Source organism: Lissotriton helveticus, chromosome 8 (genome assembly GCF_964261635.1).
Source record: "Lissotriton helveticus chromosome 8, aLisHel1.1, whole genome shotgun sequence".
Taxonomy (NCBI): Eukaryota; Metazoa; Chordata; class Amphibia; order Caudata; family Salamandridae; genus Lissotriton; species Lissotriton helveticus.
The window spans coordinates 1,468,928,345-1,468,948,228 of record NC_136069.1 but is presented as its reverse complement, the minus strand read 5'-3'; the positions used below and the strand labels follow the sequence as shown (position 1 = coordinate 1,468,948,228).

Here is a 19,884-nt window from a genome sequence, read left to right as displayed (position 1 = left end):
GGGAATGTGCACTCTGCAGATAGGGCACCTACGTTATGCTGGTAACCATCAGCACCAAAAGTCTGCAGGGAACTGTGGTCCAGTGATGCTGGAATGGAATGCAAGGAGTTGTAAATCAGCACCACTGAATGCATAATGGTCTGCTTGAAAATAGCCAGATAGCTTTGGTCGAGAAGCACTAAAGACAGGGTACAGTGGACTTGGGTCCAGATGTACAAAGCATTTTTCCAGTCGCAAACAGCTCAATTCGCAGAAGCGGGCCTTTTGAGACTGAAAAAATGCTTTTTCAGATGTACAAAATGCAAAATGCAATTCGGAAACGTGTGACAAAATCGCAACTTGCATTCGCAATTCAGTATTTGGAAGGGGCATGTTTTAGGCGTCCCTCCAAATACCGAATTGGTATGGTATGAATTACTATTTTGCATCAAAACTGTAGTTGCAAAACAGTAGTATTTTACCACCATTTTAAAAGTGATGGTAACCCATTTGCAAATGGAAAGAGTCCACTTGGCCCCCTCCCTCTTTGATTATGTCGAACAAATATTTTTTAATTGCAGGTAGTGGTCCACTGCCTACTATTAAACAAGCATTGGCAAAGTCAACAGGACTTGGCAATGCAAGAGTTATTGTCGTTGTCAAAGTCAGTGGGCCAGATGTACGTAGCTTTGTGTTTGCGATTGTCTATTAGGTAATCACAAAGAGCGATGTACAAAGCATGCCACCATCCTGGTGATGGCTGCGACTCCTAATGGTTTGCAAATAGCGACCTTCCTCATAATATTCATAAGATAGGTCGATTTGCAAACTTCTAGAAATCTTTTTTGGGGAAAAAAAAGAATACATTAGGAATACTGATTCCCTAATTGCGATTCGGAGATAATCACAATTAGGTAATCAATATTTCTAATGTCTGTACATTTTAGGCAATGGTTAGAAGTTCAAAGGCAATGCGTAGCTTACCATTCATTGCTGTTAGTAGTCACTGCAACCAGGGGGGGGAGCGAAGGTTTATGCAGCTCTTTGCGGCGGGGGGGCGGGGGGGGGGGGGGGGGGGGAAGGGGTCGGATGCATTGGGAAATGGAAAAGAGACTATTGAACGTTAGGTTGGGAGACTCAGTCTCTGGTCCAGCGCTGCTAGCAGGGATGCAGGGAGAGTTCAGTCCAGTGGTGCTAAAAGTGATGAAGGGAAACTGGAGTCCGTTGGTTGTAGAAGGCATCAATGGAGAAAGCGGTCCATTGGTTCTAGAAGGGATGCAGGGAGACTGCGGCCCAATGATGCTAGAAGAGATTCAGGGAGGTTGTGGTTCAGTGGTGTTAGAAGTGATGCAGTGAGACTATGGAAATTTGGTTTTAGAAGGGTGTCAGGGAAAGTGTGTTAGAGGTGATGGATGGAGACTGCAGTCCAGTGGTGCTAAAAGGGATGAGGGGGGACTGCAGTCCATTGGTGTTAGAAGTAATGTAGGAAGACTGCAATCCATTATTGGAGATGGGATACAGCTGGACTACGGTCTACTGGTGATACAAGAGGCAGAGGAGACTCCATTCCATGGGGCTAGAAAGAACGCAGACTATACTTAAGTGCTGCTAGAAGGGTTGCATGCAAGTTGCGAGTGTGGTCCAGCGGTGCTAGAAAGAATGCAAAGAGGCTGTGGTCCATTGGTGCCGAAAGGGATGTGGTAGACTATAGTCCAGTGCTGCTAGAAGTGATTCAGGGTGACTGCAGTCCAAAGGTGATAGCAGGGATGCAGGGAGACTGGGGACATTCATTCTAGAAGGGAAGCAGCAGGACTGCAGTCTGTTGATGCGAAAAGGATGCAGTGAAACTGTGGTCCTGTGGTGCTAGAAGCAGTGCGAGGAGACTGTGGACCATTGGTGACAGAATTGATGCAAGGGCACTGCGGTCCCTTGGTGCTAGAAGGGATGCAGGGAGATTACTGTCCATTGGTGGTAGAAGTGAAGGGGAGAGACTTCGGTCACTGATGCCAGAAGGGAACCAGGGAGAATGTGGTCCACTGGTGATAGGAGACAAGGAGGGAGACTTTGCCCATTGGTGCTATAAGAATAAGAGGTGTAGGTAATGAAAGGGTATTGTCATATTGTCATACCTATCCCTAGAGGTGTACAGTGTGTCAATTGAGCCCATGGTTTCCCGTGGTCGGCACAAGCACCTTCTTACACCATGGCTTATGACAGTCTGCCACAAGGTGGCACTGTCTGGCTAATTTAGGTATGAGCACAACAACAAGTGTTTAATTGTTGAATGTACTTGTACAATGACTAACGCCTGCCTCCCAAGCCATTCTTCTAGCTCTGGGGGCCTGGAATAGTATGAATGGTCACACTTGTAAAAATGTGATGGTTAGTAGCTGTATTTGCACTGTCATTGGCAACTGACCGGGGAAATATGTGGTGAAAGGTGCAGTTGCCTCTGGACGAGAGCCCCGACACGTATTCTTTTACAAACTAAGCACTGGCATACAGGTCATGGTGAACTGTATCATGGCGGGGTGCAGGCAAGTTATTATTGGGGGTCTCTCACTGTAGGCAGTGTAAATCCACATCTATCACTGCACAGGGACTTTCCCTGGAGAAACTGAGGCTGCTTTGGCACACTATTTTGAACAATCACTGGGCGGAGGAGGGTGGCGTGGGTGTGTGTGTGTGTGTGTTTGCGTGGGTGTGTGGGTGTGTGTGTGGCTGCAGGCAGGGCACGTCGGTGCTAAGACTTAGTCATCTAGCTCTAGAAGTCAGTGAACCCCATGGCACCGTTCTAAAGCCTGGGCTGGGAGATCGAAATCCTTCACTGATTCTTCGTTAATCTTACACCAGCCTGAATCATTCGCCCCCTTGGGTGCCTCGCAGCCCAGGTGGGTCAGACTGGAGACTGCGCTGTGGGAAGGAGGTGGGGGGTAGGGGGCGGGGGCACAAGGGGTCTCGAGCAGAATGAGATCAACTCCCTCGCTTGGAAAGACAGACAGATGAAATTAAAGAGATAACATGACAGGCTGCCTACAAGTGATTGATTAAAAAATTAGGGTGTGTGTGTGTGTGTGTGTGTGTGTGTGTGTGTCTGTCTGTCTGTCTGTCTGTCGGTCGGCAGGGCACGTCGGTGGGGGAGCGGGGGGCACAAGGAGTCTCAAGCAGACCGAGATCAATTCCCTTGCTTGGAAAGACAGACAGATGAAATGAAAGAGATAACGTGACAGGCTGCCTACAAGTGATTGATTTTAAAGAATTAAGAAAGTTCCTGGAAATAAGAGCCTGACACGTACCTGAAACTATTTCAAACAGGCCAAAGCAAACAAGGGCAAAAAGAAATAGCAATCCGTGGGGGAGAGAGCGGAGGGGGATGGTGTGTGGGGGCCGGCCTGCCGGCCGGCCAGCCAGCCAGCCATGATTGATTAGGGGAGGAGAAGCCTTAGGGGAGGAGAAGCCGCAGAGCGCACGCTGGGCGAAGCCCTTTGATGTGCTGTGCGGCCGTGAATGCGCGTGCTTGTTTGTTCACGTCATTCACGTGAACTGTAAGAAAACCGCAGTGCAGAAAGCCCTTAGTTTGACGAGGATTTCGAGCACTTGAATTCTCGATCCCTCAATGCGCTTGCGCGCATTGTAGGTCACGAGACCTAAAAAGATGAAAACATGAAGCATATGCAAAACTAACAAATCTTGCATTTGAGACTTCTTGAGGTGCATCACTAATAAACAATAAAAAATAGAAAGGCTTTGACAAGGCCACCACATTCATGAGCAGGGGGGAAAAGTAACTGATGAAAAAGCACATGGAGTAAGTAGGGTAAACGCGCAGGGATGAGAAAGCAACAGAGGTGTACACAAGCGTGAGCACAACATGGGGGATACAGGGAGAAGCGCATGGCCGACAGAGCACATGGAGTGCAGGGAGAGAGAAGTACACAAGTTAGACAGCTGGAAAAAAACATGAACCCTCATGGACTTCTTAACCGAAAATAAAAGAAAAGTGCTTGCAAAGCAAGAAGTGGACCCACAGAAGCCAGCCAATCAAGAGAGATCGTAAGGAGGCACTGCTCCATGGGAGGACCGAACACAAGATTGACAAGCTGGGACACTAATACCAAGTAGGCAAATTAAAGTGTCAGGAAAGCCAACCAATGGTAAGCAATGGGGGGAGGCCAAACCCATGTATGTTTTCAGTAAACCCACAATAAGGGTAGCAACAGACAATGCATTCGCTGTCTAGTAGGCTCAACCTAAAAAACTGTGGAAGCAATGGGATACTGGTGAATCAAGTGATAGAGGTTAGAGAGAGCCAAAAGAGAGGTTAGAGAGAGCAAAAAGAGGAACGCTAGAAAGTGTGGTAGAGAGGGAGGAAGTGTAGCGAGAGAAAGAAAATTTAGCAGAAAAGGAAGAACCCCCAGAGTGTGAAGAAAGGGACAGTGGCCAGACAACTGTTTTATTCTCGTTCTGATAAATACATGTCAAACCATACCGGTGAGATTTTCTTTGGCACGTCAATAGGATTTGTGATAAGTAAGATATCAAACACAAACAAGGTTAGTCTGTCAACAGCTGTTAGCACAACTCAAGGACTAAATGCCTCTTGTGTTGGTACTGTGATACAAAGGCAACCCAGAACACACTTTTTGGGCTTTGTCAGTAGGGTGCAGCTTCAATCGTATGGCACAGTGAGCATGGCACCAATGTCAGGGTATACTTGTGATAAAACAACCTATGAGAATCCAACCCTAAGTAACTTGTCCAGTTTTTCGGCACTAACAGTTGAGAAAGTTAACAATCTGCTATTGTCCTCCTGCCACACTACATCTGGTCTCAGAAAAGATCAGCCTGTATCTAACCCCTCTTCTAAATGAGGATATTAGTTCTGGGATTTAGCCCTTGTCCTGGAAAAAGGCACGTATAGGTCCATCTTTAAGAAAAACCCTCCTTGGATCCCACTGAGGTGAAAAACTACTGTCCAATATCATGTCTATCGATAGCGGGCAAAATCTTAGAAAAATCTGTTAATATTGAACGAACCAACTATCTACATAGCAATGCCCTAGACTCCACCCAACATGGCTTTAGACCACGACACTCTACAGAATCTGCCCTGATCATGGCCACAGAGGAGATTCGTAGATCGCTGAGTGAGGGTGGAGTGGGAGAGCTGTCCTACTTGACCTATCATCATCATCAGCATTTGACACCGTCAATCATAGGGTGCTAACGCGGCGGCTGCAGGCAATAGGTATTAAAGAGTTGGCTCTAACCCTACTCTCCTCCTTCCTGACATCTAGGGAGCAGAGGGTGTGTTGGGACAGAGTGAAATCAGAGAAATTCTGCCTCCCATGTGGGGTACCACAGGCTCAGCATTATCACTGACTTTATTCAACATCTAGGTTACCCCTCTGGCCAAGATAATCAGAGCACATGGTTTCAAGTTGATCTCATACGCTGGCAACACTCAGATAGTTATATCCATCTCGCTGAGGGCTGAAATCACAGCCGTCAGTTTCCATAACTGTCTGAAGTGTATCATGGGCTGGATGAATGTGAATTTCCTCAAGCTTAATACAGATAAAAAAAAGGTCAGGGAGTTTGGGAAGGGTCCATCTTAATAGAATCAAGCATGGTGGCCAGTGAGGCAGGCAACTGCCCCCTTCCATCTGCTAAGGCGAGAAATCTAGGAGTGATGTTCGACAACCTGTTAAACTTTGCAGGACAGATCAATCTCCTGATTTCCTCTTGCTTTTTTTCTCTATTCTATTCTTTTTTCTGGTACTCTCCACAGCAGAATCTTAGATCAGCCAACACAGGGCTAGTTCAGGTAGCTAAAATCTAAAAATCCCAGATAGGGAGGGAAAAGCCTATCCTGCCGGGTAGCCAAACTCTGGAATAGGCTGCCGATTACTATTAGACTACAGCCGAATAGGCTTCTGTTTAAAAAAATGGTCAAGACTTGGCTATTTTCCCCCAATTAATCTCCATTACTGCGCCTAGACAATATACGACATCACTTTCAGCGCCAAGACGCCTCGGCATTCATGCACTTTACAAGTACCGTACTTACTTAGGATATCACACTCAGGGAAAACTAAAAACAATGGGCGAATGCTTGAATTAATCTCAGCCTCCAATAAATGTTGTTTGCCGTGCCACTACAGACAGGAACCAGCTGTATGCAAATCAGTATTGATCCCGCTCGAATACAAGCCGTCTTGACAGAAGTACTAGGCAAGATCGCCTCTGAATAGGAACACAAGCAATAAGATTCAAGCAATATCCTTTCTGGCAATGCCCAAATAGGCCGAACACAATTTGGGGTTGCTTGTGCAACCTCCACAAAGGTGACCCTGCCTGGCACCTCAGTAAGGATTGTTCGTAGTGGAGCAGGACATAGGCTGATTTGTATATGGCTGGTTCCTGTACGAGTTCCTGGTTCCGAGGCATAAAGATGGATACACGCTTGACCTGGTCTTTGTCCATCCTGAATTACTGGTTATTGAAAACATCTATAACTTAATTGGAGATATCACTGTCTGGTTCCTTTCGTGATCAATCTTCTGTATAATAGCCAGGAGGGAGACCTTTCTGCATCTAAATATCACAGTTGTATTGGATGATTACAAATGGGCATTGACACTGACCATCTAACAGATAATTAATATGTCCTGATTTTGCATCACAGATATTTTCAATGAATCCACAAAAGTTAGAATAATTCCCTGTCATGTGTAGGGATCCTGGAACACTTTCATCCATTATAACTGAGCATGACAAGGGAAAGCATCCAGCATAACCATTGTAGAGACTCGCCCTTGAATAGCCTGGTTCAGGCATATTTTTCCAAGGTTTTTGATAATCAAACGAATCTCATCACAAAACAACATTGCTGCACCTATAGCTTAACCAAATGCATAACGTCTCAATAATGATAAAAAGTGCAGCCTCATAGGGGCCCTGCTCCTTTATGATTCCACAGATTTACAAGACCCAGTGTGCCTTATACAGACAGTTGCTTTAAAGTGTTGGTGGAAATGAATCCAAAATACACTAACATTTTTATGCTGTACGGACAAGGCAAAGCTAGGGGTGACAGTGGGTATTTATGCCTTTATGAGGCATAAATATACATCCTGATGCAGACCCAAGGCTACAAATAACCATTTCTTCTATGTTCTAGGTTCATCATTGATGGTGATAAATGTTAAATTGGTATAGCAAGGTTAAATAGATGTAGCAAGCTTAAAATTATTTATGTAGCTGCTCTTAGTCTTACAGTAGAAACACGAGTATTATCTAAAAAGATTTTTCAGAGTTGTTTGAACTACACTTGAGTGCAGTTCTTGTTTCACAATCAAGACAATTGTAACTTGTGAAAGTGTGGACTAACTTTCAAGTGGTATCTTTGCAGATGTATCCTAATAAGATGTTATTTAGCCAAAGTGTAGTGGCTGCTAGTCGTCAACCCTGTACCGCGAGTTTCCCTGGCAGCAGATTATTAGCTAATTGAAAAAAAAATGGAAACAACACACAATTCAAAGAGATCGATTGTTTAGAAGGGGCAAGACCTGAAAAAAATAGACTTTTGTTGATTTATATTTGGTTACATTTAGGTGGCTCTTCTTGACGAGATGGGATTGTGACCTTTCCGTTGGCACAACAAATTATTATTTTCCACTTCAAGGAAGCCCTTGTGAATTGTTTCTTTTTAAAATGTCCCTACTTGACTGATGCAAATTCAGAGGTCCATAGTCTCTGATTTTAGAAGCCATGCTGCCGCAAATTCAAGGGCGTTAGGTTCGGATGGAACAAGTGATCTTGCAGTCTGGTCAGCAGGTTCGATAAGTAGATCAGCTTTGTGTGTGGTTTTACTGGCATCTGTAAAAGATCTGAGAACCACCTCTGCCTCAGTCACACAAGAAATATGAGGATCAGTAGTACCTGGGAATTCTTATGTTTTAAGATAACTAAATGGATCAGCGAAATCAAGTTTATCAAAATGGCACAGTTTACAAGTTTATCAATATGGCATTTCCCACAGAGTCTGGTTCACAGCTCATGGAGGTGAAGGCGTTGCATTTTTTGTTTAGGGACAAGCGGTCTACCGTTGGACGACTCCATTCTGCAAAGATATTTGGATGTCATTATTTAAAACCCATCTCTGCTTAGATGCCACGGTTTAAAACCAATCTCTGGTTGGTGTCTTTGTAGAATCTGCTGTGGAAATCTGCTTGGTAATTGGGCTCTCCTGGCATGTGGACTAGCATAAATCCTGATAGAGCCTGTGACTACACATTGCTGAGCTAGCAGGGACAAACATCTCAAACTCACTCCTCCTTGTTTAAAAAGTGCATAGTTATTGTGTTTTCTGCTGAATTGTAATGTTTTCATCATCAAAGGCCTTTTGAGCTAAATTGACTGCTGTATGCTTCAAGTAGTTGATGTGACTGTGCTTTCCCTTTTCAGCCATAGATCTTGAACAGAAAGGTTGCCTAGGTGGGCTCCTCTGCAAAGAAACATCTGTGACTATCAACTGCACAGGAGGTTCCTGTTGTAGTGTGTTGTCACAGTTGTCCTTCCATTGACACCACTGATCTTCCAGACATTGTGAAAGAGGACTAATATCCAGTCTGGAAAATGGGACAATCAAAATGCAAGAGGCCATGGAATACACGAAGGAGGATATCTGATGAGCTGTTGGCCTGAGAGCTTTGAAGGAGTCAAACTTCTCCCGGACTGATAATACTCTTTCCTCCGAAGGAAACTCTTTTCCTCATGCTGTGTCTATTGTTGCTCAAAGAGAGAAAAGACCCTTTACTAAGGTTCTCACTCACTTCTGAAGGTTTACCTGCAGGCAAAAGTGGCACAATAGCAATATTAATGCTTGAAAGTCCTGTGCCCTTTCAATTTATTGTGGGCTTTTAAAAGGCAATCGTACAATATGACTAGTTTAATATTCTCTGTTAATGGAGATGGGCTGCTACTACTTTCATGCACTTGGAGCAAATACAGGGGGTGGACTTCAGACCAAAAGAAAGGCACTGCATGTTGGAAATGGGAATTAACTACTACAAATTGAAGAAACTTTATGTCTCCGCTATACGAGTATGAAAGTAGCCATCCTGCAGATCCACTGCACACATTCTATATCTGTTTGAGATGCTGAATAATTTGATGAAGAGCTAGCACAAATCATTTTTGGAGCAGGAGACCTCACCCACCCCATACGGTGGAATGCTTCATCATTGGGCTAGCTCCTCATTGGGCAGGTGCTACAATGCCTAACGGGCCCCTAAAAAGGGGCTCTTTGCCAGAGATCTTTTTTCTGTTGTGCCAGGAATAAATGGGTTAGTACAAACTGTGATTAAAATTAGCAAGGAATCCCTACAGCCATTTTATTTAGAAGGGTCCCTGTTAAGGGTTAACCCCTTCCACGCTCATGACGAGCTGGGCTCGTCATGAGGTAGCCTCCTCGCACGCTCATGACAAGCCCAGCTCGTCACGTAACATGCGATTTTAAAAAAACTCAGCGTACGGGCGGAATTCCGCCCGCACGCATGCGGTTAAAAGCAAAACAGGGGAGAATATAAAGGGAATGTTCTACTCCTGTATTCCCCTTACAAGACAACACCTCTGGGACAATGGTGACCGGATAGGTTCATGGATTTGGCGTCCATGAAAGCAACAAACAACCATGAAAGGCTGCACCTCTATGTGTCCTAAGGGGCCCTACTCTTGTGGGGTGAGTGCCGGAATGGATGGGAACAAATGTATTTAATAGGTACCGATATATACCGAAGTTCACAAGAGTGATAGCAATTAAACTTTTGGTGTCACTAATAGACGTGGCAACTTTAAATGTAGATTAGATAATATTTGGCCCTGAAGAGTTGCGCTTGATCTTTTAAGACAGTTTGGGCAAGAAACATGTCGGCCTCTAAAGGGAATACAGGAGTACATTTCCATCGACAAGTCTGACCATTCAGTGTGTGGTTTCCCATGATCCACTTGGTCCTTCATACCTTGATCAGTGCTTTCTTACCATGCTTAAATGATCCCTTCACTATTTTGCTCTCTGTTACACTGAGGACACTTAACTGGATCAACAAGCTCCTTGTTTAGCCTTGCACATACAAGTGTCGCTTAGTAATACAGAAGTGGATGAGTCACAACTTCCTGAAGATGAACTCTAATAAAACAGTTATTGCTTACTGGAAAAGAAACATCAGTGAGATGGATCTGGCCTTCCACCCCTAAATCTGAAGGTGAATTCTCAAGACAAGAGAGGTTTTGGACTAAGACATATCCTTTAATGCACAGACCAATGATGTGTCGACATTCTGTTTTTATGTGATGTGTTAATGAGGAAAGCCTCAATATTTAATGCTATGTAACACAACACTAAGGTGGTGGCATCATATATTCTGATGCAACTAGGCAATAGTATCTTATCCTGGTATCCTTGCATATGCCCTGACCAAAGTACAGCGAGTGCAGAACTTTGTGGTTTACATTGTTTTGATGAAAAAGACTCTTGAATACTTATTGGGTGCCTGTAAAGCTCTGCACTGTTACCCTAGTCACTTAAAAATCTTGTTCAAGTGTCTGTGTCTAGTTCACAACAATATTCTTTGTTTAGCCAATATTATTTTCCTCCACAGAAAGCCCAGACCTCTTAGTTTTAGGGTGCTGCTACTTCTTCGTCTCCCCCATGCTAAGTGTACTCAATTCATAGGAAGGTTATTAAGTTTTTTCTAAGATGGAAACGCTTGCAAACAAAGTTTGGGTAAACTTAGTACCACCTGGCTTTAAGGAAAGCCCTAAAAATTTGTTTGCTGTTTTAAGCTCTACATATTTCTAGATAAAGTCGCCATTTCTGTTTTTCTTGCATTTTTCCAAGCATGGTTTCATTGTTCTGTGTTATGAACACAAAGAGGCAACTTTCTGTTGTAGGTTATGCTGTGGACACGCGCACTTTGTTCTTTAAAAGGAAAGATCTGTTGTTTTTCAGTCCACAAATATGATTTTTTTCATTTTAAACATTCAGTATCTTATAAAAACACAAGCTAACACGGAGAGCTTTACTGTCCTAGGACAGCATGAGCTACTACTCTTCTCCTTTGCTAGTGGGTCTAAATGTTTTCGTATCTTACTCGCTCTATTATAAAATGCATGTATCTGTTGCACGTGTGTAGTGATAAGGCAGCCTGGACAGAACTCGAGGTAAAGTAAAACCTTTTTAAAACAAATGGAATGTTACTATAGTTCTCATAATGAAACAATCACGTCATAGTAAAAATGTTTGGTTTACATTTTGTAAGAGAGAAAATGGTTGAGTGTTAATACTCAAGTAGGACTCAGGAATGGCTGTGTATTTCAATAGCAGTCACAAAACATGCTAATTGCACTCTAGAAATAGAGCATTCAGGCTGGGATGAAAGAGTTGTATCGCACTTGGTGGCTGCTGTTATTGATGTATCATGCCAAACCGCAAGTTCTTTTACCACTGCATACACAATAAACTTTGTGTCACAGTGCACTGCAAACCGGGTTTAAAGCCTACTGCTTGACATAATGAATTATGAGGTAAAAATACAGCAAGAAATACATTCTTAGGAACGAAAACATAACATCTAATATTTTCTCATATCATTTTCCTGCAGTCAAATCCCATTTTAGTTCATTGTTTTTTTTAAATTGCATTTTTTTAAACTTTTTTGTCCACTGTGACGGTAGATCATTTGCAGAAGTCTGCTATCCGAGTATCTAGAAAGTGACAATAATACTCTCCCAAAGTTCATTGGGATCTGAGGGACCTAAATGGCTAGTCAAAGACCTTAGAGATAGGAACTTTGCGGCTGCCGACACACCAACATCAGTCTTTTGTAAATAAGCCGGAGACCGTTAAAGATAAGTAGGAGGGGATCAACCACAACAGTGAGATCTTCAGCCCTTCTTCATACTACACCACTATGCATGGAAAGTAGTGCAGCAGTGACACAGGCGTGCACCTCAGGCGTCCGCCACCTTCAATACAAATCCTTTGAAGTAAAATCTTTAAACATTCTTGGAGCTGATCCTTGGGACACTCCACTAGCCATATCTCCCTCATCGAGATGAGCTAGTGTATCTTATGCCATTTAACCAGGGCCTTTCGCTTTTTTCCAATCACCTGCAAGTCATTACACATAGAGACTTCCCTACATTCGGTACTCTAGGAGTATACTACATCTGTTCACATTGTCACACCCGTCTTCCAAGTTGCTAATTCCAGTAGGATTACTTTGTTAAATGAAAAGACTTGTAGCCACATCTCTTGGATAAACCTCTTTTTTACCCCACAGGTATATAAGCATGTTCAATGGTTCTTAGTTTCCCAAAACAGTTTTTCAATTATCCATATTTTTGTCAGTCAGCCTGGACACGCTTTGGTCTTCCCTGCGCTTCTCTCATCAATCACTAAAACAGCTATAAAACAAGCAATGTTCATTTGATTGCTGGTCTTACTTTACAGTAGCTTGGCCTTGCTTTGCCAACTACTTTTTAAGTCTATTGCTGCTTTATCAAAGACACCTTCCTTAGCACCGAAAAGGCTTGATTTACTTTTGCTGGCCTCTTTATGTTTATCTATCTTTTAAATATCAATATCTCCTTTCAAATGGGGCGAGAGCTTTAATACAAAAACATCATCCATATTTATTTTTGTAGAGGGCATAAGCCAGAAATGACAGACAAAAAGAGAGGCACTTTGTGGAAGCCTCCCTAGTTTGGATAAATCTAGCCAGTGTGTTGACTGTTCTTTAGAGCAGCCTTCTGCGAAGTTAGACCACCGCTTTATTATTTTTTTTACATTATGGACTGGCTGTAGTCTTTATACATAGATCAGAAAAACTACACAAAGATCAGTATCTTGTGTTGCTACACGAATTCCTTAAGAACTCCAGGAAACGTACTCCAATGTGAAGCTACTAACCAGATTCCTACGCTTTATAAACCAACACGCAGCGAGTTTCACTAAAGGTGCCAAGTTTTAGAGTTAGGACTAAGGCAGTCTACTTCAAGTTAACATGTGGAATATTTTGCACCAACAATATATTTGGCTGAAGAGAACCAATCCAGTGACAAGTGTTTATTTAACCCCGTCAGAAATGGGAAGGCTATCTCGGCAAGGGGGCGCTTCCGTGCTTGAGAACCTAAAAATTATCAAAACATACTTCCTTACGTAGAAAAAGAAGTAGAGTTCACTGATGTTTAAAAAGTTAGCTAGCTGTTCAGCATCAATAGGGGTATAGTGCAGTGGTTCTTAACCTTTTTACTTTTATGGATCCCACTTAATCATTACTAGAAGCCAGGGACGCCACCCCAAGCATTTTTGATGATTTGAATAGCAATATACAAAAAAATACAGAAATAAACATTTATCGAATAAATACACAATTAATGAACTATTTTATTTAATGGCCAAACAACAACAAAACCAAAAAAAACATTTTAAAATGTGTATGTGAAAGATTGAGTTTTTCCAATGGAAGCCACTTATCATTAATACTTTATTCTGTTAGATGCACTTGCACTGCTACCATGAATCACTCCGAGGATACTTTTTTAATTTGTAGCCTCCAATTTTCAAATCCCTTCGCATTTACAGAATATTTTAAAATGTTCAATTTCACAGTTTTCTTCTTTATTGATATTCACATTATTAATCTGTTAATATTATTTAATTTCCTAAGAAGTCGCAGACTCCCTGAGTAGGCTTTTGCGGGCCCCCAGACCACAAGTTAAGAACCACTGGTATAGTGATTGCTTGCCATGTTTCAGCAATGAACAGATTTTTGTAGGGCCCCATAATCACAGAATACTGTTCAAAGAACCTTTTCAAGGACACAACTTCAGGAGTAATACAGATTACAAAACTGGTCGTCCAGCATTAGTTTGCTTTCGATCTAAACTCCAGCAATCCAAATACATTTTTACAAATGAACTTTACCAGAGCCAAGCCTCTTGCTACACCTCAATTCTCTAAGACACTTGGATTCATCACAGACCTCTTTAGAGTGAACCTCAATCAGAAGTGAAATGTTTGAAAGTACTTAATTTCTTGCCCAGTTATAGAATAGATAAGAACTCAGGATATACTAGGCTGTAAGAAGATTCAGGTACTCTTACTAGTAGTATAAAGAAGAAGCTTTCTAATACAAAAAAACTCCGAACATTTGTGGAAAGAAAAAAAGGAGACTTTTACCTCATTCTTTGTAGGTTCCTCTGTGGTGAAAGCCTCTGTGTCCAGAAATAGGTCTGTTTCTGCCTGAGGTTCAACAGGCATTTGTTGGTTAGAAATGTTCACCTGATCCAGCCTAAAAATTAGTGAATAAAGTAGGTCCATGTGAAGGGTTACTAGGGCTGAACCGGGACCCCGGCTGAGCTGTTAAAAACAAAATAGAAAATATTTGTCATTATTTACTGTTAAAAGCTCCAATGGCATGTTTAAGAAATTCTTTCAATATTAAATTCATACACAGTATATAACACAACGTTTTCCTGCTTCTTGAAAGATGGCAAACCTTCTACAAGTGACTACTAGCCAACTTAAAAGGTACAATTTGGAGCACACTGGCTTATTTGTTCTTTTTATGAAAAACAATAAAGATATCTTAAACCAAAAAGTACAACTTAATATGGCAGGACACACTAGGGGTAAGGGCGGTTAACAGTGTGACATATGTTAAATTCAAAACGATGATGAAACAGAAGCAGGCTAGAACTATGTGAATGCCAAATGGTTGGTATTAACCAGTTCGGTGCTGAGGACGGTGGGCGTGTGTGGAGGGCGGCCAGGGGCCGTCCGAACCCCACCCACTGTTTAAAATGCCCGCACTGCGGCGGAATTTGCGCTGCGGTCAAAGGGTTAAAGCACGAGGCAAGAAGTTGCAGGCAGGTGACAATCTGTCCATATAAGACAAATATAACTTTACAGGTGTGCCACCTGCACACGAGAGCAGCGTATAAAGGAAACAAACCGTTGATGGCAATAGACATTTCTCAGCATAAACCCCCTCTCCTAATCATTATGTGTTGGAGCTAGGATACAAGTGGCATATTTTTCTTTTTTTCTTGCTATTGGTTACCTACCTTCCTCCTGCTGTCCTGGCCTGTTTCTTATGTTGTGCTAGGAGGCTTCAGACACCATGGGGGCAGTGTCATATGTGTGTTCCGGCCGCTTCAGTGTTAGCTCTGGAGCGCAAGGTAGCACGGAGGCAGCTCTTCCATGGAGGAAGAGGCAACAAAACACCGGTTGGGTGCGCGATATGTTTGCAAGGAATGATGCAAGGAACAAGGCCATGCCTGGATGATCTGGATGGTGGTGGGTTGCCTCGGTACCGCATCGACTGCCAGACCTTCCCCAGAGTGCTGGCGGGGGACAGTCCAACACTGGCAACACAGGAGGTGTTATTGCCCTGGCACGAGATGGACTTGTTGGCTTCGTAGGATTCTCAAGAAAGTCAGATGTTCAGGTTGAATATGCCTGTCAGGCCTGCAACGTTGTCAGAAACTGGAGCTGAAGTCACAAAAGGTTCTTCCACCACCTTTTGACTGAGAAAGCTAGACAACCAATACAATTTAAGGTTGTCTGGGGCCTGAAGACCGTGGCTGACATTCCTGAAGGACCGATGTAGAGAAATAAGAGGTCAACTAGGAACACCTTGCGTAACAAAACACCAAAGGTGAATATAAGGAGGACCATAGGTAGCTGAATTTACCAGGGTGGTGGTACAAAGATCTCCCAAACAAAACCCCACTTTCCTACGCCCTCAGTAGAGTCCTTTTTCAGGGTGATGCAGGATTTACTGGTACTAGAAGGGGAAGGCGGGACGGATCCGCAACAATCAGGCGCAGGAGGGGACACGGCCACTGAAGTCATCTGCGGTGTTCCGCAAGGATCCTCACTCAGCCCCACCCTCTTCAACGTCTACATGAGCCCTCTCGCAGCCATCGCTAGCCAACACAACCTCAACATCATCTCCTACGCCGACGACACCCAGCTGATCCTCTCCCTCACCAACGACCCCGCCACCGCCAAAGCCAGCCTCCAGGAAGGAATGAAAGACGTCGCGGAATGGATGAAGATCAGCCGTCTGAAACTGAACTCAGACAAGACGGAAGTCCTCATCCTCGGACCATCCCCTTCTGCCTGGGACGACTCCTGGTGGCCCCCTGCCCTGGGCACCGCACCCAAGCCAACGGACCACGCACGCAACCTGGGCTTCATCCTGGACTCCTCCCTCACGATGACCAAGCAAGTCAACGCCGTCTCGTCCTCCTGCTTCAACACCCTGCGCATGCTCCGAAAGATCTTCTGATGGATCCCCACCGAAACCAGGAAGACGGTCACCCAGGCCCCCGTCACCAGCCGTCTGGACTACGGGAACACTCTCTATGCTGGCACCACTGCCAAAATCCAGAAAAGACTCCAGCGCATACAGAACGCCTCAGCACGACTTATCCTGGACATCCCTCGCCACAGCCACATCTCTGCCCACCTGAAAGACCTGCACCGGCTCCCCGTCAGCAAGAGGATCACGTTCAGACTCCTCACCCACGCACACAAGGCTCTCCACGACACAGGCCCGAAGTACCTCAACAGCCGCCTCACATTCTACACACCCACCCGCCAGCTCCGATCCGCCAGCCTCGCCCTCGTCCCACGTACTCGCAAATCCACCGTCGGAGGAAGATCCTTTTCCTACCTGGCGGCCAAGACATGGAACTCCCTCCCCACTCACCTTCGGCTGACCCAGGACCACCTCTCCTTCAGGAAACAACTCAAGACCTGGCTGTTCGAGCACTAACGACCCCCCCCCCCGCCTCCCCCCCTCAGCGCCTTGAGACCCTTGCGGGTGAGTAGCGCGCTTTACAAATCTTGTTGATTGAGTGATTGATTGACAAGCCTCCCTCTTACCATGCTTTTCATGTGCTATGAGTTTTGTAAAGCGCAGAGTTGCCCCAGCTAAGGGGCGTCCTAGCGGTAGCAAATGCAGCTGTTGACGAGGCGACAGAGGGACAGAAGGCCGGCCTATAAGGTTGGAAAAAGATGAGTTTTAATGGCTTTACAGAAGGCAGTGTGATTATTGATGCTTCTAATACAGGCAGGAAGAGAATTCTAAAGTTTCGCAGCAAGGACACCGAAGGCGTGGCCTTCCACTTGCACCTTCCTCACCCAGGGGACAACAGCAAGATGCTGACCCATGGAACGTAATTGACGGGTGGATATGTAGAGTGAGAGGAGATTCGCCAAAATATCCGGGGAATGGAGGTACAGGATTTTATAAGCGATGCAGAGGGACTTAAACTCAATGAGTTTCGCCACCGGCAGCCAATGTAGTCTGCGGATGGAGTTCGTTGTGGGACAGGCTCTAGGTAGGCCAAGTAGAGTCCTAGCAGCCGCGTGTTGTGCCCGTTGCAAACGGAGGATCTCAACTTTATTAGCGCCTAAATAAAGTGAACTGGCGTAATCTAACCTCAATAGAATGGTGGCCTGGATAATAACGTGAAGGATTGTGGGGTCAAAGAAGCCCAGTAGAAATATGAGTGCTCGCAGGAGTCTGAAACAGGTCCCGGCTACCATTTTGGTTTGAACATGAAAACGGAGGACCACGTCAACCCATACTCCCAGGTTTTGACCGCCTTCTTAGGGGAAGGTGAACAGCCCAGAGTCAAAGGCCATCAGCGCTCGCTCCACACCTCAGTGTCTCTACCCACCAGCAGGACCTCAGACTTGCTATCATTTAACTGAATACAGTAGGCAGTCATCCAATCTGCTATGGCTGTTAAATCACTCCTGAACTTAAGAGCGTCCTGCGTGGAGTGATTAGATAGTGCCACCACTAGCTGGGTATCATCAGCATAGGATACCACAGTTAGTCCTCTGCTCCTGGCTCATGCCGCTAATGGTTGAACATATAGGTTGAAAAGAGTTGGGCTCAGGGCAGAGCCCTGTGGAACCCCTTGTTTAATAGCATAGGCATGAGAGCTGAATGGACGGACCGACACTTGATAAGGTTTTTCAGATAAAAAACAAAAAAAGAAGAGGCAAACCAGCCTAGGGCCGGGCCCTCAATATCAGCCTCTTCCAAATGTTGCAACAGAATCTGGTGGGATACAGTGTTGAACGCAGCGCTTAGATCTAATATCAGCGCTGCCGTACACGCATCTAATGCCTCCCTCAGATGTTCGGTTACAGCTCGGTGGGCAGTCTCCGTACTATAGCAGGGCGGAAAAAATTCAGAGAAGGGGCAAGCAGGTTGTTATTTTCTATGACAATGGCTTCCGTGCTGGTCACAGCACGGAGACTGCCTTACTGGTGATGGTGGAACATCTCCGTGCGAGGTTGGATGCTGGTCAGACGGCGGCGCTGATTTTGTTAGATCTCAGCGCCGCCTTCGATACTGTATCACACAGCATCCTCCTCCAGCGGCTCGAGGAGATTGGTATCGGTGGCCAGGCGCTGCAATGGTTCCGCTCCTTCCTAGACAACCGCTCCTTCTGTGTTGCCACCCCTCCCTTCAAGTCCAGGTTCCAGCCGCTGGCCTCGGGGGTCCCGCAGGGTTCCTCGCTGAGTCCCACGTTGTTCAACCTTTACGTGAGACCGCTGGCTGATGTCGCAAGGCAGTGGGGCCTAACTTTGGTCTCATATGCCGACGACACACAGCTGGCGGTTACCCTCAGCGGGGATGCGGAACAGGATGCCCCCAGGTTCCAGTCTGGACTGAAGGCGGTGGCCAGTTGGCTGACAGGCAACTGCCTTCAGCTTAATGCCACAAAAACAGAGGTTATGGTTGTCGGGAAGGGAGTGGAGCTTTGGGGCGATCAGTGGTGGCCTTCGGAGCTGGGCCCCACTCCGACCCCGGTGTCGGAGGTGAAGAATCTAGGGGTCTGGTTAGACGCCGGTCTCACATTCATAGGGCACACCAAAAAAATCGCAGCCTGCTGCTTTGGACTCCTAAGAGGCTTAAGGCCAGTGCTTAGGTTCTTCGATGCCCCTACCAGACAGCTTGTAGTCCAGGCAACTATCATCTCTCGTCTGGACTACGTTAGCTCCCTGCTGGTTGGGGCTAACCAGGCTGAGCTAACCCGCCTGCAGCGGGTGCAAAACGCTGCGGCGAGAGCCATTGTCGGCCTACCTAGGTTCTGCCCGGTGACCAATGTCCTCCGCTCCCTGCACTGGCTTCCGGTCAGGGATCATCTCTCGTCTGGACTACGTTAGCTCCCTGCTGGTTGGGGCTAACCAGGCTGAGCTAACCCGCCTGCAGCGGGTGCAAAACGCTGCGGCGAGAGCCATTGTCGGCCTACCTAGGTTCTGCCCGGTGACCAATGTCCTCCGCTCCCTGCACTGGCTTCCGGTCAGGAAGCGTATTCTGTTCAAGGTCCTGTGTTTGACCTTTAAAATTCTAAGAGGCATAGGTCCTGAGATTCTGGCCAACTCTATTTCCTTCTATGTCCCCACCCGCAACCTCCGGTCTCAAGGCCAGGCCCTTGCTGTTGTTCCTAGGTTTAGGCTCAGCAGGATGGGGGGTCGCTCTTTCAGGGTGAAAGCAGCGTCAGTCTGGAATACCCTTCCAGTCGAAATCCGGCTGCTCGAGGACCTGTTGTCCTTCCGTAGAGCCATCAAGACTTTCTTGTTTTAGCCTCTTCTCCGTAGTACTGTTTCCCTGTTATGTTATGTTGCTCCGTTGTCTCTGCGCCGGGATGCTCCTTCGCTGGGGTCGCTGTGCGCATAATAAATTGTTATAACATAACATAACATGAATCTACATCCTTAAGCCCAGCCAGGTCTGGTGGCGCAGTGGAAAAATGCATCCACTGTAAGGAACTGTGTTCGACCTCATGGTCACAGGTTCTAAT

The 19,884-nt window shown here is 45.4% G+C and overlaps 1 protein-coding gene across 1 annotated transcript in view; it reads right to left on the bottom strand.

Moving 5' to 3' along the window:
• URB1 (URB1 ribosome biogenesis factor) overlaps nt 1-19,884 on the bottom strand; it is a 703,763-nt gene that overhangs the window by 289,690 nt on the left and 394,189 nt on the right. The window contains exon 21 of the mRNA XM_078658408.1: nt 14,228-14,407. Within this exon, the coding sequence (XP_078514534.1) occupies nt 14,228-14,407 (180 nt within the window). The remainder of the gene's footprint in view (nt 1-14,227; nt 14,408-19,884) is intronic.